The sequence below is a fragment of the Saccostrea echinata genome, unplaced genomic scaffold (genome assembly GCF_033153115.1).
Source record: "Saccostrea echinata isolate AGI-Se365-2 ecotype Australia unplaced genomic scaffold, CSIRO_AGI_Sech_v1 ptg000010l, whole genome shotgun sequence".
NCBI lineage: Eukaryota > Metazoa > Mollusca > Bivalvia > Ostreida > Ostreidae > Saccostrea > Saccostrea echinata.
Genome location: NW_026889759.1, coordinates 5,815,500 through 5,843,386, shown reverse-complemented (window position 1 = coordinate 5,843,386; position 27,887 = coordinate 5,815,500). Strand labels below are relative to the sequence as shown.

At 31.6% G+C, this 27,887-nt stretch overlaps 2 protein-coding genes across 2 annotated transcripts in view; one reads left to right on the top strand and one right to left on the bottom strand.

The window, feature by feature from the left end:
• The first annotated feature begins 463 nt into the window (after positions 1 to 463).
• LOC133184248 (AP-1 complex-associated regulatory protein-like) overlaps positions 464 to 27,887 on the top strand; it is a 29,611-nt gene continuing 2,187 nt past the window's right edge. The window contains exons 1-4 of the mRNA XM_061319222.1: positions 464 to 586; positions 2,441 to 2,492; positions 18,049 to 18,069; positions 18,588 to 18,613. Of these exons, the coding sequence (XP_061175206.1) occupies positions 543 to 586; positions 2,441 to 2,492; positions 18,049 to 18,069; positions 18,588 to 18,613 (143 nt within the window). The 5' untranslated portion in view covers positions 464 to 542. The remainder of the gene's footprint in view (positions 587 to 2,440; positions 2,493 to 18,048; positions 18,070 to 18,587; positions 18,614 to 27,887) is intronic.
• LOC133184633 (uncharacterized) lies at positions 14,370 to 16,607 on the bottom strand. The gene is made up of 3 exons (XM_061319715.1): positions 16,339 to 16,607; positions 15,135 to 15,281; positions 14,370 to 14,928 (listed from the first exon to the last, which is right to left on the bottom strand). The coding sequence occupies exons 1-3, from the start codon at positions 16,553 to 16,555 to the stop codon at positions 14,456 to 14,458; spliced, it is 837 nt and encodes a 278-aa protein (XP_061175699.1). The 5' UTR covers positions 16,556 to 16,607; the 3' UTR covers positions 14,370 to 14,455.

Below are 27,887 nucleotides of genomic sequence, written 5' to 3'. Positions count from 1 at the left end.
TCTGGTCTCTTAATTGCAATTGATAGCAGCAATCAAATTAAAATATATAGTTCTTGATGGCCAGCCTTTTTGTTTTCAAAACTAATTTGGTATAAATTAATCAAAATCAATTTGTTATTGTATATTATTTAATATAATAGTTTTATCTTATTTTTTTTTAATATCTCGGCTTTTCTTTTTAAAAAAAAGAAGAAGAAAAAAAACAGCAGATGGTATTTGTCCACTCTGGACAGTTCTAGTTTGTAATGGATAAATCTTTACACAAAGTCTTCTTAGGACATAGGGGTATGCTGTACTTATCGTATACTATTAGTATAAGACCACTTGCAGAATAATTGAATAATTCGTGTTTGGTCCATTACTTTATAATGGAGAAACAGTGAATCAAACATGTATCATGGGCACTAGCGAACCTTTGTAAAGATTCTAATCGGGATCACGATGCAAATTGATACTACGAAGGCGGAAGTTTATGTCTGCAAAGCCAAGTAATCATGAGAAGATGACAGGTCGATTGACGCAATTTCTGACTGTGATATAGGATGGGAAACTGCATAGCGAGATGCTTTGGCATCTCAAGTAAAAGGTGGTGATTTATAGATTCCATGTTTTCGATTAACAATGCGAGAAATGATTATGCAACTCATTTAATCAATATTCATTCGCCAAGTTGTTTTTAATGAAATTACCGAATTTCCTCTATCAATTTATTTCAACCTTTGCTATTTTGTCAAAGCAATATGCATTTTGATAGACAGATAGATCTTTAACGGAACCCGTTACTAGTTTCACTATCCACGAAACAGCATATTTTTGATTTAGTAACAATTTGTATGTGTAATTAATTATAAGACAAGTAGGCAGTAACTATGTCATGAAATCGATGATTGTTTGAATCAAGTATTACTTCTATAAATCGTCTCATATGTAAAAAAAAAAAAAAAAAAAAAGCGTATGCTGCAATATGTTAGATGTTGAAACTCTTAAGGAAACTACATACTGTGCAGCCAGCTTTGTTAATCTGACACTACCAAAAAAAAAATAGTGTTTAAACTAAACACTTGCCCATTTGACATTTACTGGCATAAACTTTCATGGTCACACAGAAGTAGCATCTCTTCAGTATCTTTGCTGGTAGTTGTATTATCATACCGACATTATTCTTAAAACTAAGCTGACAGTGCCAGGAAACATATACACATTTTACAATGAATGGGATTGTTGGAGAAAATCAAGTGTGTCAAATTGCCATCTGAATACATAATGAATTCCCTGTAATTACAAAAGCAGAAATCTATTTAAGTAGAAATGGGAAACATGATAGTCCTTGTTTAATGAAGATAGTCTTGTTTAGTTGCTACATTACTGCACTTGCAATCCCTTGAAACAATGTCAGGGGTCCTATCTCCTAAGTCCACCCCTTGCTGTTGCAGTGAGTAGAATTGGACACAGGACATTTGATATTGTGAGGATGTGTCTCTAAATAAACATTTATTGAAAACAACCTGTATATGATAAAGCAATTATTCTCTCTTAAATATCTTATTTCTCAAAAATATGTTGGTTGTTGGCTAATAAGTTCTTCTATAGTCTTCCATATGCATGTATGTAATGTCAGGAACCAATATTAATTAATAATGAACTTTAAATTCTACACTTGACATAATGCCAAGACAGTGATGTTGCAAATCCTGTTAACATTTTGTGGGTTGCATTTTCATAAGAAAAGCGATGTATTTCATAAGATTTTACCTACCCAGTGTACATTACAGGAGTTTTCTATTGAATTTCCCAACAAATTCTGTAGCTCAGAGGCTAATATTTTCACTTTTGTCACATCATAGGAAAAATCACACAGAATCAATTCTATCAGTGAACAGATCCTCATTATCTTTGTTCTATTTCTTGGGTCAAAGAGCAATTTTTGTTTATGCATATCTCACACAAAGCAGTTAAGCTGAATTTACAGTCAGACTGAAATGATTTTTTCTTGTGGTTTTGCATTTGTCAAAATTTTAAAACATTGGACCAAGCAAGAGAAAAACAAACAATAAAAAACAATAACAATAAAAAGTTTTAATGGGATATGCTCCAATGCTTAATGTAGTTGTAACTCAATATGATAAGTAGTTTATACTTAAATTTGCATAATTTGAAATATTCATAGTAATGGTATACAAAATTTCAAAAAGTCATATAATTTCAAGACATAATTTGCAGGTAAACATTCTTAAAAGACCAAAAATTATTGTTTTGTAAGAACTGATATGGTTTTTTTTTCATTTCTAGAGTTATAGAAGCTACTCTCACACTGACATGAAATATATTTATGAACAAGACATTTTAGTTTTAATGTAAACAAAATATATATTTAATGTCTTTAGTATTTATGTAAATTATCTATTTATCAAACTTCAAATAATGTAATTTTATTTTATAGGAGAAAGTACCTGCGAACTAGATACAGTGTGGAAAGAGATATTTCAGTTGAGGTATGAATTATGATCATGGAAAAGTTTTTCAAAAGCTATTTTCCGATAGACATATGCACTTACATGTTAATAAAAAAAATTAAGGACATACGCAACATAGTTTTTGAACATTATTGTCTTTTTCCCTGGAGTTGAAGAGTTCCAATACTTGAAGGACCAGTGTGCTACTCTTTTAATGTCTATATCTAGTATGCTGCTGTACACTTCTTCTAAAACAAATTTGGATGAAAAAACATGTAAAATATTTGTTTAGTAATTTTTGTATATTTTTCTTTGAATAATACAAGAGTTTTCATCATTTGATATCTATTCAAAACACCTGGTAATGCATGCTGATTTTTTTTGTCTGCAAACATCTAATGATACTTTCATTTTAAATTAATAAGAATATTGTGAAAAATTATCAGTAGGTAAGGTACATGTATGTTGCTTATGTTCTTAAATGAAAAAAATAGAAAAGAATTTGAATTATCATTGCAGCCCAAATGTTCTATACTGCTGTTTTAATGTCTGGTTTTTGTTTGAATCGACTTTTAAAAGGTCAGGCATAGAGGTACATGTACATGTAACGATATTTACAGTCATACTAAGTGGTGAAGTGGTCAGAACATTTTGCTTTAGAATTGCAGAGTAAGGAGTTGATACTTTGTAACATAATATATTTTTGAGATATTCTCAATTTCTAAGTAAATTATAAGTTTCATTCTTATTATATTTTAATTTTTGAATTTGAAAAACTACTGCAACCAAAGGTAATTAAATGTAGTCTTTCTCCTTGAAAATGTTTATTTTGCAGTTTTGTTGATAACTTGAATATGCATGCAGTAGACTGACTTTTAAAAAAAATTCTACGAGTCATTTAAATGCAGCCAAAAAGAAATATTTTAGTTTCGGTCTTTCCTACATATTAATAAACTTTGTAATTTTATTGCCCCCTCCCCCTTCTTTTTCACGTAAAACAACATTTTATGTTAAATAAAATGAAGAATGGAGAGAAAATTCATAATGTAAATTACACAATGTAAGGAGTATTTAATTTTAAGAAACATATACAATACAACAATCATTGATATTATGTAAACCTCTGCGACTTATAAAGTATCTTACTAGATATAATTTTAAGTCCTACTTTTGTGTTTTGATATGCCCCCTTTTTCACTACAATAAAGGCTACTCCCATTTTCCTTTTCATTTTTATACGCCCGTCTTAAGACGGGACGTATTATGTTATAGCCTTCATGTCCGTCCGTTCGTCTGTTAGCTTTTTCGTGTCCAGCTCATAACTTTAATACTATTAGGCCTAGAACTATCAAACTTTGTCAGCTGATACGTCTTGGGTAGAAGGTGTGTCGCACATTAAAAGTAGGTCACTCTGACCTTTAATTAAGATGCTATGGCCAAATATGGAAAAATCCTGTCTGGCTCATAGCTAGAAAACTATTAGACTTAGAATCATCAAACTTGGCCAATTTATGCATCTTAGGTAGAAGGTGTGTCGCAACCTATTTCAAGGTCACTGTGACCTTTCATTTAATGATTTTTTTTTTTTTAAAACTGTGTCTTTAAACTATTAAATTACACAATCCTCAAAAATGTAAGAATGTTGCAGTATCCTTATTAAAAAAATGTTAAATCAAGAAAATAATTTTTTTCATTATATACTTTACAGCAATCTATAACAAATGTAATGTTATAAGAGAAATTCCAACTCTCCCCTGGGTGTAATCATCAAGCACTGGTCAATGAGAATTTTGATAACAGAAAATTGCATGTCAAATTAGAGAGAAATTAATGAGTGTAGTGTGAGAAACTAACTGGTAGAGCATCTCTGATCAAGCAGGTGTTATCTATATCTCCTGGTAATTGGGCAAAGGAATCAGCGTTGGATTAAATGAATCTAGTTAGTTGGCTAGCCTTTTAACTTTTAAAATGAATTTGGTGAAGAGTAATTAAAACTAACTTGATATTGTATAATAAACTAATTTGATATTGTATAATATACCCGGGGGGGGGGGGGGGGGGGGGATATTGGAATCAGCATGTCAGGTTGTCTGTCAATATGAACTGCAGCTTAAAACCAGTCTGACATTAAATCTCAAAGAAATCATCAAGTATTTTTAAAAAAAAATGATTTATGGTAGATAGTTCCTACAAATCTAAGAGTCATGCAGTAACCTTATTAAAAAAATTGCATGAAGTTTACACAAGTTTTTGTTTCTTTTTATAAATCTTTGTATCAAGTTAAAAAAAAATCTCTGTTTTCAACGGAATGACATAAATATGCATTTTTATTACAATACAGACTATTAAAGCAGACAGTGCAGATCCATTCATCCCTTGGGAGTAATGAATGGACATGCATCCAGTTAAAGATTATAATTAATGAGTTCAATGTATAGGAAGGCTAGCTGTCTCAATCATTTCTGTTAGAGCATCTCTGATCAAGCAGCTCTTATCTGTATCCTTTGGGAATTAGACAGAAAAACTGCTTGTCAGTTTATAGCATATGTCATTTGATGGCCAACCTTTTTATTTTCAAAATTAATTTGGTATAGATTAAATTGTTAAGACTATTTTGATATTGTTTAATATGAAAATTTTATTTAATTTTTTGAAAATATCAAATAAATTTGAAAGAAAGGGGAGGGAGGGGGCTGCAGATGGGCATTTGTCAAGGTCTAACACAAACAGTTGAGAAATTTATTATAATTAGTGCCTGCACTACAGGAAATGTATATATAAACATCAGATATTATAAGGAATGAAAAATCATGGAAGTCTTTGAATTAAGGTTGACATGATTTTTTTGCACCCTACACTGTTTATGATAATTGAACAATATTTGATGGGCGTATCATGCTGTGGCGGGGCACTTTATTTTAAATGAGGAATGGATATTGCATTATATGTGTGGAAAAAAAAATCACCATTTATTTTTATTTTAATTTGTCAATTCCATTGTTTATTAGGTAAGTTTTAGCATATGATTGTGTGTAAAACCACAATAAATGGTCCATATTTTAAAATTGCCCCCATTCCACTACAATCAAGGTAAGGTAACGAAATTTTAATCAAATTTTTGAAAGCGTGATACAAAAAAATATATATCTAAAATTCCAAAATATTTGCCAGTCCATTTTCAAAATTTCCAACTAGATTGGGTCTCATTAAAAAATAAAACCTTTGTTTACAATGAAATGACAAATGACATGCATTTTCTTTTGTACTACAGACTCAAAGTGCATTACACAGCAGATAATGTAAATTCATTTGTCCTGTGGGAGTAATGAGTGGACATACATCCAGTTAAAGAATAATAAATAAGTTCAATGCGGGAAGCTGTTAGAGCATATCTGATCTAGCAGGTGATATCTATATCTCAGGGGAATTGGGCAAAAGAATTAAAGATATCTGTTCTCTAACTCTCTTAATTGAAATATATAGTCTGTCAAATTAAAATACATAGTTACTGGGTGACCAGCCTTTTATTTTTAAAATGAATTTGGTATAAAGTTATCTTTCCTCATAACATCAGGGGTCCTGCGTCAACATGTTGCCGTTGGACCCCAGACAAATTTCATTTGATATCTTTGGGCTTGCTTCTCTAAATGAGAAGCACCAATCAAATTGAAGTAGACAGATAATATAAACAAAAAAGGAATCAGTGACACCTAAAGTGCACGTGTTATGCATTGTTTATCACCAAAAGGCTTAATTTAAATGGTTGAGAGATAAGAAAAACAATCAAGATTTGTAATTTCTCCAAAAGACATCACTGCAGTCAGCCAGCAAGATATCAAATGAAATTTGTCAGGGGTCCAACAGCAACATGTTGACTCAGGACCCCTGTCCTTGTGAGCATGAAAGTTTTCAAGATTAATTTGATGTTGTAAAATATTATATATTTATTTTTGTTTTCAACAAACAAATTGCAGTGTTATAATGTCTCACAAAGATGACAGATAGTTGCAATTTATTTTTCAATCTAATAAAAACAATATAATTATTAGTACCAGTATTGATGTTTTATTAGGCTGCACCTTAGTTCATCATTCATTAAAAAAATATAATGAGCAATTAAATTTTCAAAGAAATTGTGAACACATCTTTAGTTAGATCCATAAAATATGTTTAGTGATTTAGCACCTTTTCTGAAAAAAAAACCCAACAGGGAGTATTTGTCCATTTTGGACAGTTCTAGTTGACTTTTGATGAGGTCTACTTGTGACAATATGGACCTATTCAGGTGTTGGTTGACAGATGCTAAAGGTTGAAGTTAACCAATACCTGATCAGGTCCCTATTATGGTATAGTCATGAGTAGACCAAATTTAAAAGTCAATAACCATTTCATTAAATATCCAGATTTTTCAAACATTTTCCACACTGTAGTTTTTATCTCTAACAAATATAAACACTAATACTAAAATATGTTGTGTAGCAACATATCATGATTATATTTCAACAGTTTAACAAGTGTTTAAGAAAGTGGAAAACAATATAAGAAACAATGCATGTAAATACTCAACAATTTACTAATGAAAGTGTTTAGTCTCTTTGATACTGCCCTGGCATCTGCCATTATGTAAACAATGACACATGCTTTTAAACACTCAATTTTATTGATCAGTAAAAATGTAAGCAAGTCTATGGTTGGTCAAGAGGGAAAATCCAAATAAACATCTTGGAAATTCACTTTGAGGTGATCTCACTCTGAAGTACACCATAGGAAAGAGAGTCTGGACCAATCATAGCTATAGAGCATCAAAATTCCAAATCATTTAATAAATTTAATTGTAAAAGGCAAAGATAATGAACGGTGATCAATCGCATAAATAGAGTGAATAAAATGAATCATCAACAGGGCAAAAATCATGGACCCCTGGAAACACCAGAGGTGGGATTTGGTGCCTAGGAGGAGTAAGCATCCCCTGTTGACTGGTAGAGTACTCCGTAGTCAAACTTGGTTTAAAAGCAGTGACCTAACAATGTTATGAAAGATGTCAGACAAAATATGACCGGATGATAAGTTCCATTTACAAACAAGGTCATTATAACAATGGTAGAATTTGCAAAAAGCTGATTTTAAATATGGTTGTTAAAATCCTTGTAACATCAACTAAATTGCCAGCCTCAGTTTAAAAATTGATTGTACTCAGAGCATGCTCCTGTGTATGCATCCTGAATCATTTGGGAGACATAAACATCATATTCAGGGGATGCTGGAATATTACTGCATAAATATTGGAAGTTGACGATTGAAAAGCTGAAGTCATCCCGTTTGTTATACATTTTAGTTATTAGTTGGTCATTATCATCTGTAGTCAGTAAAACATCCAATAATGAAACAGATGTGGCAGACTCTGTGCTGTCTTTTGTTTAGATTTCACAAGGATATATCAAGTCAACATATGAATGAAAGTACATGACATGTAACTATTGTTAATTGATATAATGTCATCAATCTAATTAAATGTTGAGTTGAAAGCGTAAGAGTTTTCTTTTTCTCATGTAGAAGTTTTTGATTAAATTCTGCTTCTTAGGAATAGGAATATAAAAACAGGTTGGCTAATAAAGGAGCACAATTAGTGTCCATCTGAATTCCAACATAGTTTTGGAAGATTTGGTCTCCAAAGACTACATAGATATTGTTAGTGAGGAACTCAAGCCACTTTTTAATATCAACTTCAGAGTACTTGTGCCGGTATGTAGAATCAGAAAGATTTTAACAAAGAAATTTTGTAGATGACCAATCACAAGATATGAAAATTTACGAGTTCCATTTTTATTAAGGAAGTAGTTGTAAATGATGCATAAAAAGCCTGCTCCTTAATTCATGGTGAGGAATGGTTGTATAAAGTCACATGATTTGATGCTATTGATGTTTGAAAAGTTTTGAGATTTTAAATTTTTCAAAAGTTTTCTTGAATTTTTTAGAATCCACATTTGATTTTCACCATTTCTTTAATATGTTGTAGTACAATATATCTGAAGTTTCTCCTTCACAGCAGTTTATATTTTTTTAGAAGTAAGGATAGGAGTTCAAACTTGTTACATAGATAAAGTACGTGCATAAAGCACCAGAGGAAAAGGTCCTCCTATGTTATTCATAATAAGGGAATGTGACAACTTAAATATCAATGGAAAAGTTGCATTCATGTACGTGTTAAGGTTCCTCTCTTCACTCATAAAATTTGCTTTTTGAAAAGAAATCTAATTTGTAGTTGCACACATTTCAGCATTCTTTGTGAGGCAAAATTTGACAGAGAGGGCCATTTTACCTGTCAATTTTATAAAGAAATAAAAATCATCTATCCTAGTAAGAGTTATAAATCTGTCATATTGTAATTTTTTAATTTACCGGGTGGTAATAAATACAAAATTTACAATATGACAACTAGTTGTAATTTTTGTATTTACTACCACCCGGTAAATTGAAAAATTACAATATGACAAATCACTCTTATTGATGGACCTTAATTGACACACTTTTCGAAGCATTACTAGTATAAATGAATTTGTTAAGAGATTTGTTTCATTAAAAGAATCATTGCACGAATCATTGCTGATTTATTTTAAAATGTTTTTTTTCTATTTGGCATCATGCTGCAGTTGTTTCTTCTGAAACCTGTACACAATACTGATGTTAACAAAGGGAATGTACAATAGAACCAAATTATATTTTATGAAATAATAGCAATGCGATTAAATCCAACTTCCAAACTATTATTTTTATACAAAATAATTTTTAAAGAATAGTAGTATTCTATTTGGAAATAAATAATTATGCTAATTAAATTTTACATTGAACAATGGGAGTTATTTGTACATAAATTTTGCTAAAAAAAAAAACAAAAACAAAAAGAAAGGTATATTTTGAAAGAAAGTTTTGTTTAAAAAGATCAAATATCAGTAGAATTCTATAAAGAAATAACAAAATTCCGCAATTCATATTTTGGACAAGACAGGTGACTCTTCAGAATTTTCTAAACACAGAACTTTTAAACTACCTATTACATTAACGTTCAAACCAAATTGACTAATTTAGCAATTTATTTTTTAAAACTAGTTCGCCATAAAATTCACTAAAATGTAAATTTCTATGCAAGAATACTAGCATTGGGATACCTCAGTTTAATCTTTGTGTAATTTAAAACCATTAACATAACTGAAGCGAAATATGTTAAACTATTGCATTTTGGTAATAAATTCGAATTATTTCATGCGTTGTAACTCTAATGAAGCCTTATTGTGGAACGTTAAGTAGTAATAATGTGGTGTATTTATATTTTAAATCCACTTTAGAGTATGCATACATTAATCATATTCTTAAGGGTCTTAAATTAGCGGAACAGGTGATTAAACATGTACTAGGACATTTTCTTAAAAATTTGTGAAATTATTCGTCGTGTTGTCTCTTCTTTATGTGCAATTACATCAAATCAAGAAAAAAGAGCAGTAAAATCTTATATATAAACGCAGCTCTTTTGTATTTGTTTAAAATTTCGTTCGATTTAGAAGCAAATGACTATTTATCTATCTTCTGTACGCAGAAAGGCTTTAGATAAGCAAAACTGGTTGCCAGAAATGTCATATAGTAAATGAAATAAAATTAATAAATGCCACATGTTCTTTCTTTATGTGTTTTTACATCATGGCACATCATGCGATTTATTAGGTTTCTAATTCATCTAATTCACTTTCTTTTTTGAGTGCTGTCAGTATGTTTTATTCAAATAAAAACACTCAGTGGGTATTCATGTCAATGCATGTATGCTCAAATATAATAAATATATTATTTCTAATTTTAATTGCTTTTACTAGTTTATAATACAACAAGATTAGCCCTTTTCCGTCATCACAATAAAAGATGATTTATTTTGCAATGATGGTAATGGTTGAATAGATACGATTGGCATGTAACGTTGACGTGTTGTCCGCGATCCTCACAATCTCTAACTCTCTCTCTCTCTCCAAAGAAGAAAAATGAAAAAAGACCAAAGCTTAGATCGAGTTGTTAATCAAAAAACTTGTCAAATGGATTTCATCTCTTGTTCTCAAATCACACACTCGCAGAAAATTATGAGTTGTTCTTTTTAACTATCGATTACTAGTATTTTGAAAAGCCATATTCACTGATGAATTGTATGGGTTCTTTAGACATCCAAAAGGACCTCATTTACGATGACAACACGTTTAAATACTCTACTGAAAGAGAAATATTTGTTTATTTTTGGAGTAAAGAATTCAAAAGAGTAATATTTAATTTTTCACACAAGGAATATTTGTTCTCAGTTTCTATTCCCAATAATAAAGAAAATGGCGAGTTGTGTGATTCTAAAGATTTCTCACAATTTGTCAGTGTTGGTAAGGAAAAAAATTAGGGCTTAAGTATTTTGTCATAAGTAAACTCATCCTTTCCTATCACAACAGAAATCACAGTTCAATGTTTTCCCGACTGTTAATATGTTAACAGTCAGATATTTGTACGCTATGTCATATCTTAAGCGCAATTTAGGTTGCACAAATCATTTTCTTAAAGTCTATACTTTTGCCTCTTGACTGATTGAAGAAGATAGACAAAATCCTAAATAATTATGTTTTATCCATCAATATTTTTTTTTTCTATTGTAAAAGAATTTTTTAAAATTTGATTATTTATTTATTTACTATTTATATATTTATTATCATTATTTACAAATATCTATTTTTATTTTTTTGAAGAATAGACTTTAGAATGACACGAAAGATCTATTGCTTTGGGATGAAGGGGGAAATTCGCATTATAAGTGACTGATTCTTTTAAAAAGTACACAAAAAACTCGGTCACAAGGGTCATACGGGGTAACTCGTTACTCTTTTCTCATTGGATTTGCTTCGGGTGTACCTGGTATTTTATCAGAATCATTGAATTTAAAGTTGAAATTCAGTCTTTCATCTACTCGATTTATGCATTAGAATTCTATAACTGGAAAACAACAACCACAAAACAAACTGAAACCACGAAATTTTATTTTGCACAAGCACAAAAGTTGGAGATATTCCCATAGGAGTATTTTTGTACCATTTTTTATTAATTCCTATAGTAATGATTCGTAGTTTTGATTTATTTCGATTTTGACAAATATTCAGGACATCAGCAGAAAATGATAGGGTAGGGTAGGGCCACAATGGACAATGAAAATTTTACATTGGAATATGTAGGAAAAATCTTGAAAAAATTCTTTTCTCGAAAACAGCAAAACCATGATTGGTTATATTCACATGGAAGCATCCTCAGATAGTATAGATTCAAGTTTGTTCAAATCATGACTCTGGGGATGGAGTTGGCCACAATGGATGATCAAAGATTTACACATGAATACATATGAAAAATCTTTAACAAAAGAATAGCAAAGCCATGATTTGTCTTATTCATATGCAAACATCTTTGGGTAATGTTAATTCAAATTTGTTCATATCTTGACCCCTGGGGTAGGGAGGGGGCACAACAGATGATCAACGTTTTTTAGTTAGGAATTTATAGGAAAGATCATTTAAAAATCTTTTCAATCACAACAAACCATGATAAGTCATTTTAATATAATTTAATTTTGGTTGTAACACGTCATTTGATTGGATAAAAAATTAATTTATATTGTATAACCTGGGTTTTTTTTTTTTAGCTTTCAATTTATATTTCATGGATCCTCTATGGATTGTTGTTTTATACTTAGGTGACCGTTAAGGCCCTTGGGCCTCTTGTTAGATATTCCCTAAAAATATCCAGACGATAGATTTATTGAAACTTTGTATATAACTTAAATCTTATTATATCGGACATGTATCGATTTATTTTGCATATAAACAGATACACGAAATATAGCCAAAAGAATTCGGTAACTATTTAGTCCATTTCCTGGGTTTTATGCTTGTTAATGTAAATGCCCTTAATATATGCTGATCGCATCAGATAAATGCTGAATATAAGACATTTCCTTTTTTTAAATTCCGAAAATATAATCGACGAAATGATTTTAAAAATGAATATTTTAAAAGAAATTCGGTTATCAGAAATTTAGTTCACTTAGTAAGTAACACTGAATTAGTTTCATGCGTTTGTGATCATGACTAAAGTTGGTCATCATTAAATCTTCCATATGTACTTTATTGCACTTTATAAATTTTTAACATCAAGGGTCTTTGGTATATATATATATATATATATATATATATATATATATATATATATATATATATATATATATATATATATATATATATATATATATATATATATAAATTAAACTGCATAATTTAGCTCAATTTAGAGTGATATTTTTTAATTTTGTATTCTCTGAAATTCTTTCAAAACACTACTCTTCCTACAAGCTCCAGTTTGGTCTGATTTCAATAAACCTTTTTTTTCGCAAATAGACTACACTAAGATTCGTAATTCTATTTATTATTTTTTGATTTTTGAATAATATTGACATGGTATTCTTTTCTGTGAAATTCCTTTTAAAAGGCTACTCGACTGTTTTAGTCCGATTGCAGTAAAAGACTAAACCAAGGATCATTATTTAATCTATTTATTGCTGTTGTCATAGTTTCAAGTTCTAGCTTTCTCTATTTGTCACAAGTAAAAACCAGTAGAGCTTCATCTCGACAGAGACTTCTGGTGTGATTTTATATTTGTGTAGTTTTACCCAAGTTTGTCACGATAAACGATATTAGAGGAAAAGAAATTATAATAAATGTGAAAATTGTCGTTAAAGTCAAATATAAACACTCAAGAATTTGTATTTTAAAATTTGGAACGAGCAAACAAGGCGTAAAGGAAGGGGGGGGGGGGTGTAGAGATTATTAATCTCTACGTTAAAGATAAATCTGATCAGCTTGTCTTAAATATTCAATTTGATACTGAGACTCAACTAATGGAGAACAATTTCTTTTGAAAACAAGACTGATGACAACGACTTTAGTACGCAGTCAATGGCCTGGTTCTTTTCATGGCTTTCATTTAAGACCTTTAATAAAAACACATTCATTGTGATAACAATGATTTATTTAACAAGATTTAACAATGGATTTACAAATAATAATAAAATAAATAATAGGCAATACATGTACATTCAAATCGAAGTTGTAATTACTCGTAGATTATTCAGATAGTCAAGGATTTTATGGAGAAGCAGTTTTATTCACAATTTATGAAAAACTACAAAACACGGACTTTTAGATATATAAGAATGAAGAAAAAATATGTGCTTGAAATTTGAAGAGATCAATCAAGAACATTTATTTATATTATTGTGGGGACAAAAGCTATATTAACTAATGAACTTCTTAAATTGATTTAGAACGTTTTTTTTTTAAATTCAAGATTCTCGAAAACACTTTCGTAAACTGCTAAATAATTTTTTTCTTTGTTTTCCTAATATTTTTTCCTACAGTTAAAGGGGGTAAAAAACTGTGTATAAAAGTGGCCTCATCGAGTTCTTAAGGTTATTTCCAAGCGGAAGTTCTATTTAATGGTTTTGGTCGTATTCAGTTTTATTTACCCCACAGAAAATGAAATAAAAGTATGTAGCTTTTGTGAAGGCGAGGCAAGTCAATATATATTTCGGTGTCTGTATTTCAGTGAAAGAATCTGCATGATTTAATGAAAGACTCGTTCTGTCTTTGAGGGTATAATTGATCGGAAATGGTTGTCAGAACCAAACATCGAAGATTTTTTTCTCTCAAAAATCTTTTCCCATCAAATCTTTCAAAACATGTCTGAACTGTTGCTGAACTTTACTACAATGAAGTATTTGGTGGTTTTTCAATTTCAATGCACTTTATGAAGTGTCATATATTCTGACGTCTGAAATCTTTGAATTTTGGCACGTTCATGACCAATGTCGCAAAAACCAAACACTTCCAATCTATCGCTAGTGATTTAGACGAAATAGCTTCAACTAAAGTTGTAAACTAGTTCGTTTATCTGGCTTTGTAGTCGTATCTTTGGACCGATGGTGGTGTTCCATAGCGACGTGGAGTGGACGTTGTGGATAGGTTGCCTACGGACAGCGGAGTCGTGGAACGTAAATGCACTCGCACAACTTCGCGTGGAGTTCGACGTTCCTTTGGACGTGGGGTCTCATATTCTTTATACTCCCAATACCCTCTTTTCTTCGGAGGGGGACTCGGGCTAAAGTACTCGGGCGTGCGTTCCCTGTACCTGTATTTGGGAGGGGGACTTTCTATGGGTGGTAAACTTGGTGAAGGTGGTGGTGGTGTAACTCGACGTTTAGTAGTCTTGTAAATGTTATTACGTATGTCTGGTATAAGTAAACATGCAGCCGTAGCAAAGAGGCCAGCAGCTAGCGTGACCAGACCCAAGGAGTAGGATGTATAAAAATCGGTCGGTAAAAGTACCGCATACACAATCATTCCGATCACAGCAAATATAGCTACAAAACAGAACATTTGTTTAGAAATTTACCTTATACCTGTTAAACTTTCGAAAATCGAACAATTGTGAAAAGCAAAAAGTATCCTCAAGACTTCATGATTGGTGGTGAAATAATGACATTGCATATATTCTCAATTTTTCGATGATTCTGTATGACTAAACTACTTTTTTTGGGGGGGAGGGATCATGGTAAATAGAATTTACCTGCAGCGAATGACATACAAATAATGGTTAATGCTAAACATTTTGATCTAGCAGCGTCCGTGGCAACGTAAATACTGTACAGAACGGTGATAGGAACCGCAGCAATCATTACCACGATCATCAATCCGAGGGTGGGGTCCCTACCACCTGTAAAATACCAAAAAAGACATTCAGTAAGATCATCTTCATTTTATTCCCAATAAAACCATCATTTTCATTCCTGTAAGCACCAGTAAGCATATTAATATATATTTTTTTCAAAACACCCATCGTAATGCTACTGCGCAAGCAGATCTGCAAAGGTACTCGATAAAAAGAAAAACATACCGTTCATGTAGACACTTTAAAAGCCGCTTACAAAAAAACTAAACATTCAGTTTTACTTTATATTCATGTACATGTATAACCATTCTGTCAAAAGTTGTCGGTATGGTACCAATGACTAAATTTCACTTATAAATGCAACATTTTTATGGTTTCTAACATACACCGTTTTCATTTCATTTATAGATGCTACAGATCGTTGTTTTTTCTTTAAGTTAAACGAATACTCAAAAAGTATTACGTTTATTTTATGCTCGCTTTCATATATCAGGTGTTTGATATCATGAATGAAGGGAGATTTTATGCATTATATTTACCATATTCCTGTGTCATATGTTCATATGATACATGGCATATAAATTTTCTGATTATTAAAAGCTTGGAATACTATAGAAGTGTAATCTCAATTTCTCATTGCTTGCAACAGCACGCAAATCTTGTTTATTTGACAAGATCTATTATCACCTGTATTGATTAAGGTTAAATAAACCCATTAACAGGCATACCTTGCTATAATTCATCTTTACACGGATAATTGAAGGAAGACAGACTAAAGTTGTAGATTACGAACTTTAACCTTATTGTTATCAATGAAGAAATCGTATGTAAAGTTAGCACACATTTGGAAAATATTGAAAATGTTCCTGTCATGCATTGAATTTAAGCTTTTATTAAAAATAAGTTTATGACCATGTTATTTTTTTCAATCTCATATTTGTAAAGGCATAAATTATGTGTAATTGCACATTGGTTCAGTAAGAATTTTGCTCTCGGGCGATATTGTTTTGTTTGTTTGTTGGTTGTTTGTTTTTGTTTTTTTGTTTTTTGTTTTTGTTTTGGTTAGTAGATAAAATAAAAATGAAAATAAATATATACTGACTGTTTTGATATTGTGATGATATGTCCGATGTTGAACAACTTCCCGAAGAACAATCGATCATTTTGAACAGTCCCACTGTGATATCTTTGTTATTCTGAACAGTTTGGGTTATCATCCATCCTATAGTACCAAATCCTGACAAAAATAATGCCAATCCGATGTACTGGAACACTAAGCCAATCTTTGCCCATTTCGAAGCCGTCCCACAAAATGTCATTTTGATCGCAAAATTTTTACCTTCTTTAGAATTAACTTTTACCAGTACTGGTTAAGAGTCATTTCATTACGTGGTAGAAATTATTTCCTTTTTTTCTACAGTTCTCATCCACATGAAAATTCAATGTTTCTTATGTGTATTTTCCTCAAAAATTTCATCCGTAAAGGTTTTCTTCGCTAATAATTCGCACTATTCTCATCTTCAATTATTTTGGGATTTTAGAAAGTTTTCGAACTGAATTGTGCAGTTTTAAAATCCATGTCGGATGACGTCAAATTGTCTCGTAAAATATTTATCATAAACACATTTTCGTATACAACTGGTAGTTTCCCTTTCTAAGTCAAATCGGGTTAAATACTAAAAGAATTAGCATACAACCAGTTTGATATTTAATATATATCCAGAAATCAAAAACTCTTTGATTCTTTTGTCATTGTTGAATTGCAGTCTTTATTGAAACCTACGGCATTCTGCTCGGAATCGTTTTGCCTGACTGTATTCGAGTCGCTTTTGTCGTAGTTCTTAACGATAGAATAAAAATTTACCAAAGAAACTAGTTAAGTTTAAATAGGCATTGAAATTTTCATTGGCTGCCAACAATGATGATATTAGCTCATGTGGAGGCTCCATTTATATCATGTGTATGAAATGAATACCAAAGACTGATGTCCTATTATGCGGAAAATTACAAGCTTTTACGTAAACTATATCGTGAATGATTTGACAATTTGTTGACATTTCATATTTTCATACCTTTACTGATTTTTTTTATATATCCGTTTGCTTAAAAAATCCTTTAAAATATTTTTTTAAGCAAATTTAGAATGGTCCGTGAATTTCCTCTTGTAGTTCTAATACATAGAAGTAAATGTTCTGTTTCGTTTTTAAAAAATTTATTTGTGTTTAATGTAGGACAGGTGTCTGAAATAGCTTGAATCGAGTTAACAGTGTGTTAGAAGGACTATGTAATTCTGTGATTGATTACTTTTTTAATTTTGAGGATGAAAGGGAAAGAGAGGTTCTACCGAATTTTGATGATTGAAAATTTACAAACACAGTGGTTGAAGTTGTTTTTAATTATATTATTATCTCGTAAAACCATATGTACATGTTACTCGTCTCTGATATTATTATGATATTATTAGAATAAATGTGATTATTTGGTTACGCCAAATATTTCTCGTATATCAAGGAGGTATTACACTTTTCAACAAGTTCTTATCATAATTGTAATATATTTCATCACAATTTTTTCTTAGTTATTTTATCTACTTGTTAATAAAAATAAATATTTTAAATAAGGTGAAATATAGACCTGACTTTGTAACCATGATATCACAAATACACGTAAATGCCTTAGACAAAGTGTTAAATGTGAAGGTAATGGCATTTTGAAATTGGAAGCTCTTAAGTAGAGAGAAGGGAAAAAAATCTTTCAGTGCATCAATTTTTAAGACTGATTAGAATACAGCTCATTTATTTTCTTATTTCAGTTTGAAAACCTTATGGAAGATGTGAGTATGACGCTTCAACCGAATTTCTTAAAGTAGAAATAATACATTGTTATTTTAAATTTTAAGATCTTTCCATGAAGTTTTATCACCTACAAATATCATAGCATAATCTTTAAGGATCTGTATAAAGTCAGCACAGTTTTAATTTTAATAGTTGAAATACATAATTGTATGTTACACTATTACAAACTGCTTACATATCCCACGAGGTTGGGTATGCCATAACATTAAATTGGAATTGAATATGGAAATATTCATGCCATTCATGCTGTATGAATATTACAGTATGGACATCGGGGTTTACTTCATCGTTTATATAATACTTCTTTATACCTATATTTTTTTCTAAATGGGCAGCTAACTAGGAGGATCAATTGTCAACAATTTTACTTGTATCACTGATTTACTAGATAGATGAGAAATCAAACTCATCATTTACTTTTTAATATTATGGCGGAGCAAACCAGAATCAATAATTTCATAGAATGTACTGATTTAAGTTTGTTTGTGCTTTTCAGGATCCAGTGCAGGACGAAGTAACAAGGTAAGCGCCCTCCCTCACCCCGGCCTGTGGTTTTGCGAAATGGCGGGAACATTAAATTTCATTAGTCTATCAGTCCTTTAGTCTGTCAGTCTGCCACAAAAACTTCAATCTTGGTCATCATTTTTGAATGAGAGGAGATTGTTATGGATTTCATATTGCATATATAGAATACCTGTGACAAGACCTTGTCATCTGTACTATGAATTTTGATCCATAACCTTGGCCTTGAAGTTTGACATACTTTTCAAACTTTTAACATTGGTAATAACTTTTGAATGAGAAAAGATGAGATTTTCATATCTCATGATCTTGACCCTGAAATTTGACTTTTTAGAAATTTTAACCTTGGGTATAACTTTTGCACCTCAAGAGACAGGACTTTCATATTTTTCCCATGTGCATTACTTGTGCCAAGACAGATCGGAATATGCTAAGATTTTTGACTTCATGACCTACACCAGTTTCACTCTCAAGAACTTTAATCTTGGCCATAACTTTTGCACTTGTTGCAATATGCCAAATCATTGCACCTAAACCAACAAGACCCCTAAATTGGCTAACTACAATTCTCTTAATTTGCCTGTAAATCTTCATATATACATGTACATGGATCCCACATTTTATTCTGAAGTATGCCACTGCTCACTCTCATAGGAATAAAGGTGCTGAAAGTGGAACTCCTTGTAATTACATCATATCACTAATTTCTATGACATACAAATTGATTTGAGAAATACCATCTCACTGTAGAGACGTTACACAATTACCTTTGCATCCTGTACAGAAACACCTGGCAGTTCAAAATCTTTTTAAAAGAAATCAAGAATTCAGCCCTTTTTTTGGAACTAATGATGACATTATATTATATATGAAACTCATCACGTTTGGAGAAGTGTGCTTACTTGTAGTTTTTTTAAATTTAGCCAGTAGATGTGAAGAGCTTAATCGGACCAGCGGGTACCGCCTTGACATAGAAAGAAAACACTTAACTGAAAGGGTGTTTTAATGGGGTCTCAAACTTAAAAGATATTAATTGCTTGTTTTTTCCTGCAGCGAATGCAAACAGTAGATGAAAATATATTCTTTTGAGAATGCTGAAGCAGTATCGACGATAGACATGCCTTTGGTATTTAGAAATTGAATTTGATTTTATATGTAAACTTTCCATGTTTAATGTCATGATATGACCGAACTCTTATGGTGATTTTAAGATCGTTGTGTAAATAGAATTATTCTGTTCACACTGATCTACTTCTTTATTTAAAAATATTTAATTGTTTACGTGGTTTCGTTCTATCTGAACCAATAGTATTTTACTCGGAGAAATTACAAAAAAGTATTAAGTTGATCAATGAGAATTTTTCCTAAATTGCAAATACATGTACACAAACGAAATGAAGTTCGACCTACTGACAAAACACTATTTATGGTAATGATTTTCAAGAGCGAAAACTATCTTCAATAATTGAAAAGAATTTGTAATGCAAGAGTTCTCAAGACCCCTTGTATTGAAAGTGAAGAAGTGTTTTGGCACAAGAAAATAAATTAACTTCTCCTGATACAATTAAATTAAGTATTTTAAGTACTGGTTAAATAAATATGAAATCGGTATTTAAAGAATAACTTATCAAAAGAATAATTTATAATAATGTATTTAATTTTAGAAATTTAGAAATGGAGAAATTTCTTAAAAGAAATGATAACCCCATACTTGTGATAGCTGGAAGATTACATGTAATGGAATTTTAATTAACTGTTAAAAATTTCAGGTCCAATAAACCAGTGTTTTCATTAATAAAAACTGCGATGGTCTCTCAATTTATTGTTTAATAAAGTAGCGTTATTCGAGTATCAAAATAGTTCATCAGTGTCTTTAATTTTTTAACCGCCTAAGCCTGCTTGTACAAGCTCCGCAACAGTGAAGCACACATCCCTTTCCATGACGTTATTAACATTTTTTACCTTATTTTTACTTAAAATCCTTTCCTTGGAGGCGTCCATTGTCCAATACAAAGTATCTAAAACTAATAAAAGGAAAAAAAAATTCCGAGCAAATTTATACGCACATGGCTAACTTCTGATATATTTTCTTCCTCTTAACAGCAATTCTGTTTGTAATGGCGTTTTCCCAAATGCAACAAAATTGTGTCGCAACTTGCTGATTTGTGACGTTCTACGGCGTCATCTATTTGTTTTTGGGTTTTTTTAGGTCACCTGAGTCACTCAGGTGACCTATTGCTATCTGTTTTCGTCCGTCGTCGTCCGTCGTGCGTCGGTCGTAAACTTTTGAACATTTTTAGCTTCTTCTCTTGAACCACTGAACCAATTTCAACAAATTTTGACATATAGCATCAGCGGGTGAAGGGGTACAAAAATTGTGAATTTCATGGTCCCTGCCCCCCTGGGGCCTGAGGGGTGGGGCTAAAACCATCAAAATTAGTGCCATCTTTAAAAATCTTCTTCTTTACTCCTGGACATCAAGCAGTCAAACTGTTGGCATGATTGTAATAAGCATTGAGCCCTCTACCAAATTGTGAATTTCATGGCCCTAGGGTCAGGGGTTCTGGTGGAAGGGCAGGCCTGTATTGATTATAAAGTGAAAATGCATTATTTCTTTGAAAATCTTCTTCTCTTCTCCTGGGTATTATTTAAACAAACTAAGTGCATGGTTATGACAAGCAATGATGCCTTTTCCAAAATTGTGAAATGCATGGCCCTGGGTCAGGGGTTCTGGTGTTAGGGCAGGGACTTTATTGATTATATAGTGAAAATGCATTAATTCTTTGAAAATCTTCTTCTCTGCTCCTGGGTATCATTTAAACAAACCAAGTGTATGATAATGATGCACAAGGATGATTTTTCGAAAATTGTGAAATTCATGGCCCCAGAATCAGGGGTTCTGGTGTTAGGGTGGGGCTCTATTGATTATATAGTGAAAATGCATTAATTCTTTGAAAATTTTCTTCTCTGCTCCTGGATATTATACTAACAAACTAAGTGCATGGTTATGACAAGCATTGATGCCTTTTCCAAAATTGTGAATTTCTTGGCCCCTGAGTCAGGGGTTCTGGTGGTAGGGCGGGGCTCTATTAATTATATAGTGAAAATGCATTAATTCTTTGAAAATCTGCTTCTCTGCTCCTGGATATTATTTAAACAAACTAAGTGCATAGTAATGGTGCACAAGGATGCTTTTTTCAAAGTTTTGAAATTCATTGCCCCAGGGTCAGGGGTTCTGGTGCTAGGGCGGGGCTATATAGATCATATAGTGAAAATTCATTATTTCTTTGAAAAATCTTCGTCTCTACTCCTGGGTATTATTGAAACAAATTGAATACATAGTTATAATAAGCAAGGGTGAGTCTACCAAAATTGTGCAATTCATGGCCCCAGGGTCAGGGTTTCTGGTGGTAGGGCGGGGCTATATAGATCATATAGTGAAAGTGCATTATTTCTTTGAAAATCTTGTTCTCTACCCCTAGGTATTATTGAAACAAATTGAATAGATAGCTATAATAAGCAAGGGTGACTCTACCAAAATTGTGAAGTTCATAGCCCCAGGGTCAGGGGTTGTGGTGTTAGGGTGGGGCTATATAGATCATATAGTGAAAGTGCATTATTTCTTTGAAGATCTTCTTCTCTACTCCTGGGTATTATTGAAACAAATTGAATACTGTAAAAGTGGTTATTTACACTGGTTGTTAAGTACGCGTTTGTGACCATCAAACGTTACGCGTGGGTGTAATATACGCGGTCGCATGAGTTACTGAGAAAAATGTACGCGGCCATCGTTTACTAACATCGAGTTGTTCCCCTTTGAAAAGGTCAAGTAGTTAACACGCATGAATAAGAAAAAAAATGGAAATAATTACAAACAAACTAAACAAAAAGAATTTATACTGTTGGATTGCTAAATATAACAGCGATCTGCACAGTCAAAAGCGGTGAAGTGTGAACAACTGGTGTACACGTTATTGTAATTATTTACGCAAGCTCAAACTTCAAAGTGTTATTTACTTACCTGTATCTGCGCAGCGAGTGTTGGCAATTAATTCAATAGGTATGTTTATAGTGACTCTGAGTTTGTGTAACATTTTGAACTAATTATTTGAAATTAAGAGGTACATACAAAGGAAATGAAAATGAGTATCGATGTTTTTAAGCTTTAATTGCTTGACGTTGCTTTAAAATATTTAATATGAAGATGCAATTTTCATTGCACAATTAAAAAAAAAAGAACAGTTACGTTTTCATAACTGTTTGTGATGTATTTATTTACTCATGTGCGTTCAATACCACGATTAATATATGACTGGTTCGACCGGTCTAACAGTATAAGTCATGGTCTAGAATGATTCCTGAAGTTTGAAATTTTGTGACCATACGCGCGGGGTATTTTACGCGGTTCTAAGCTTACCTCGTAAGTAGTGTAAATTTCCCCCATGCGTAAATAACCACTTTTACAGTATATAGTTATGATAAGCAAGGGTGACTCTACCAAAATTTTCATATTCATGGCCCCAGGGTCAGGGGTTCTGGCACTAGGGCGGGGCTATATAGATCAAGTGTTCTGGTCCTGGCCAGAGCTCTATTAATTTGTATTCAACTGAGAGGAGTTATTCTCCTTTGCTATTTACTTTTGATAATTAATCACTGTAAATAATGTACTTGAAAGGTTAATAGAAGAGAAGAATTATGCAAGATTTTTTATTGTATAATACAAAAAGTACTTTTATAGTTTAAATGATCAGGTAGACTTGTAAGTAATATAAATAAAAATGAGACAAAAATAACTTGTCTTATTCAATGTTCATCAAAGACCAAGAGAGTCCAATGTAAGGGATTTCATCAAGGAATTGAAATAGTACGGAATCACTGATAATTTGTTCATATACTGTATGGTGATAGTGATAAATGGGGAACAGATTAGAACCTAATTTATGAACTGTTAATGAACAGTAGACTAATTATTTAATTGATCCTGATCACCCTATTTTTCTTGCTTTTGGGCAACAAAGCTTCACCTTTCAGTTCATTTTATACTCTATGGATCCTCTAAATTGTTGTATCATACTCAGGTGACCGTTAAGGCCCTTGGGCCTCTTTTTTTTTTTTTTTTTTTTTTTTGAATAAGGACCACCTGTCTTCTGCAATTAGTATCTGTTCAACGAAACAAAATATAACATCAAAATTTGACAAATGAAATGATGTAACCATACTCAGTTTGAGTGTTTAATTTTATGTTGTTTTAATGCTCTTTTACATGACTATTGAAATTTTATTGATTGATTGATTGTATGTTATTTAACGTCCCATTTGAGAATTTTTCACTCATATAGGGACGTCACCTTATGCCTGTGAAGGACTTCAAATTTAGACCTATACTCGGCACTCAGGGCCATTGAGCAGTCAAGGTTCTTTATCGTGCCAACGCCTACCGTGACACGGGACCTTGGTTTTTAAGTTCTCATCCAGAAGACCCTGACTTTCACTTCTAGTGATGGGCGCTTGGCGAAGGAACTCTCAATACCTATGTTTACGTCTGAGGTTTGACGCGGCGCGGCGAACGACAATCGAACCCGGGTCTTCCGAAGTGATCGCCCTACCACTCTAGACTACCGTGACCGGTTTTGAAACAATAAAGCAAATTGTAGTTACCTTCCTAAATTTTGACCTGCTCCGAGACCCTATTGTTGCTGTGTAAACGTATGTTTTGAATGATCCTTGTATATTTGACTCACTGGTGTGTTAAAACTGGCATCTGTCTAGCTTTATTGAGGTCGTTCTAGCATAGGCTGGTCACGTGGTTTTTATTCTCTGACTTGACTGCCCTCATACAAATACCCTGTCTACACTTAGGGCATATTTCTATAAGGTATTCCATAGTCCTTTTTAATTCTTTTTCAGTGAAAGGAAAAGCTTAACCCAAATGAAATGTTAATTTCACACGTAAAATGTTCAATGTTTGATGTTATTGTATGATTTACTTTTAAATAGACAAGATTACTAAGTAAATATGTATGTATTAATGTAACTGAATCATACAATACACACTAGACAACATATAAAGAAATACTGAGGTGATAAGAGAACCAAGATCTCCGATCTTTATGTACTCGATGGAAGAGATCTGGAATTCAAAATTACTAATATTGAAAATAACATAATAGGTATTTTCTACTGTTTTACAAACCTACTGTGATTCCCGATAAAAATAATTAACATTATATTACAATTTTACTTATATAAGAGTAATTACTGCACTTTAACAATAGTAAATTTAAAAAAAATGAATGACGCTTAACCATTTATTGTTGGAAATATATTTGAGAAGGAATATACTGATTTTATTTTTAAAATCGACATTTAGGGGTAAATGTAATTTGATTTTAATCGATACTATTAAATATCAGTGACGATCGAAAATAAATAATAATATAAATTATTTGAATATTTTAGCATCAATAGTATTTTGATCATTTTACATTTGAGAAAGATGATAAAATCACTGGCAAAAATCCGCAAAAGCGATCTAGATAGATGATTAAAATTGATTCTTTCTCCTAATAGAAGGCTCTAATGAGAAAATTTCATTACAATAGCATTTTTATTAATAATAAAAAGCGAAATGGGCTTTCAATTTACTTTTTACAGAAGTCTCTCATACCATATGTACCATATGCTAGTCAAAGGTGTCGATCCACTCCTTTTTTCACATAGGAAAGGAGTAGTTCGTTACCTTTGGCTATCGAAAATGCATGTTTATCTCAAATTTATATTAATAACGTTTTGTTTTCTGTAATTTTCCTACTGAGGAATCTAACGTTTCTTTTGAAATATATTCACTCGAAAGCAATATATCCATATGTAAAAGAAATAATCGGGTCTGTTTTGGAATTTTTTTCTATCTTTGTGGAGGTCCTTCTATCATAGACTGGTTATGTGGTATTTATACACTGACTTGTCTGCCCTCATACAAATGCCCTGTCTACACTGAGGGCCTATTTCCATAACGTATTCAAGTTCTTTTCAATTCTTGTTCAGTGAAATGAAAAGTTGTAGAACACATATAAAATGTTATGTAAAATTTTTCAGTGTTTGATGTTATTGTATGTTTTACTTTTAAATGAACAAGGTTACTAAGTAAATATGTATGTATTAATGTAATTGAATCATACAATACACACTGGACAACATATAAAGAAATACCGAGGTGTTAAGAGAACCAGGGTTTCCGATCTTTATGTCCTCGATGGAAGAGATCTGGAATTCAAAATTACTAGTAAGATATTGAAAATATCATAATAGGTATTTTCTACTGTTATTGCAAACCTACTTTGATTCCCGATAAAAAAAAATTAAATGATATTACAATTTAACTTATATAGAATATAAAAAGAATAAATGAAGCTTAACCATATATTGTTGGAAATATTATACTGGAAAAGAAATGTTTTGAAATTAATTTTAAATCGGCATTTAGGGATACAAATTCGATTTTTTTGACTAGTTGCTATGTAAATATTATATATTTGATGTAATTGAAGCAAACAAAACATGTTGGATAACATACAGAGAAATACTGAGGTTTAAAGAGAACCAGGATCTGTGATCTGTGTGTACTCACTCGGAGAGATGTAGAATTCAAAACTAATTTTACGATATTGTACTTTCATGTAAATTTTTGTCTAGTACCAATTGTTTATAAACACTGTTAACCTCTGAATGATGAAACCATGCCCTTCAGTGTAACTGACCTCACATGTAGCTATATTCAAAATTGCTTGAGGACGGGTGATACTCCACACCACAAAAGTGATGACTGCGCGGAATCTATGCGCGCGAGGTTCACCTTTATTTGTGTTTCTATTCGTATAAAACATTCAGTAATATAAAAATATCACATGTGAAATTCAAGGTATAACAGTATCACAATCATGTAATTTTTTTGTTATACTGAATGCATTTAGAATGCGTTTCAAAGAAAACGTCACGGTGAACCGTACGCGCAAACATTCTGCGCAATTTATAATTGTTATACTGATACCCGTCGTTATGCACTTTCAACCGGTTCTGTTTAATGTTACCCAGAGGGCGTGGTTTATGCACGCGTAGGGTAACGGTACTTTTTAACAAATGTTTTTAAAGCAATCAAATTTGACTATTAAACATGGAAGTATAACAAATACTGCATGTAATTGAGGGAACATTGAAAATTTTCACCCCACGAAAACCATTGTCAACCAGCGCCTCGGTTGAGACAATGGTTTTCTTGAGGTGAAAATATTCAGTGCAACCCTCAACTACATGCAGTATTGATATAATAAGATATTATTGTCATATATACTGTATTTACAAACAGTAATTCCTGCTGTGTTATAAGATATAAAATATAGCATAATATTACTATTTAAGTTATATAAGAGCAATTATTGCACATGTAAGACAATAAATTACAAACAAAAATGATAATAATGAAATAAATGAAGCTTAAAAATAATTCTTTGAAAACAAAGAGTATGGAAATTTATGCACTGATAAATAATATATATCTAGGAGTACAAGTTAGTTTTTTTTTTTCAATTGATATTATTAAATATCTTTGACGATCGAAAATAAATATATCTTGACATTTTGCATATTACTTGTTTGAATGTACATTTAAGAAAAATGATAAAAGCTGCAGTATGATATACTTGTATAAACATCTTCAGAGAAATGTTGCAATGAATAAACTAAAGATTATTACTATAATTATCATTGTGTTGAGTCCCTGGTGGACTGATCTTTGTATTCCACCTTTATGGGGTGCCAAATTAGGAATTTCTCAGTGTTATTAAAATCTCTCTGTATATTTGTACTTACTTTGAGAAAGATTGAAATTGAATATCTCACCTAAACGAACGTTAATATGCATTTAAACAGAGTTTGGAGTCCAAGGCATTTTGATAAATAATTATGCTGAATAATTTATTTTTATTCAACATCGAGGTCTTTACTTGTTAGGTCAGTTTTGAGACTTGAACAAATGCAGTCTAGTTTATATGAATCATTTGTGTTGCGTAACGCTGTTTTGAAATCATTGATATTCATAGAAATTAAAAAAACTTAAACATCTAATTTTCATGATTTCTAGCCCAAAATTCTGGAATTACCTGATTTTTTGTGTGGGTATGTGAATCATTTGATTCATAATAGGCCTTAGCAACAAAAAAAAGCAAGAATTAGTCACAGGAAAAATTCTCTTTTTTTAGCTTTAGATTTTGCAGTAAAC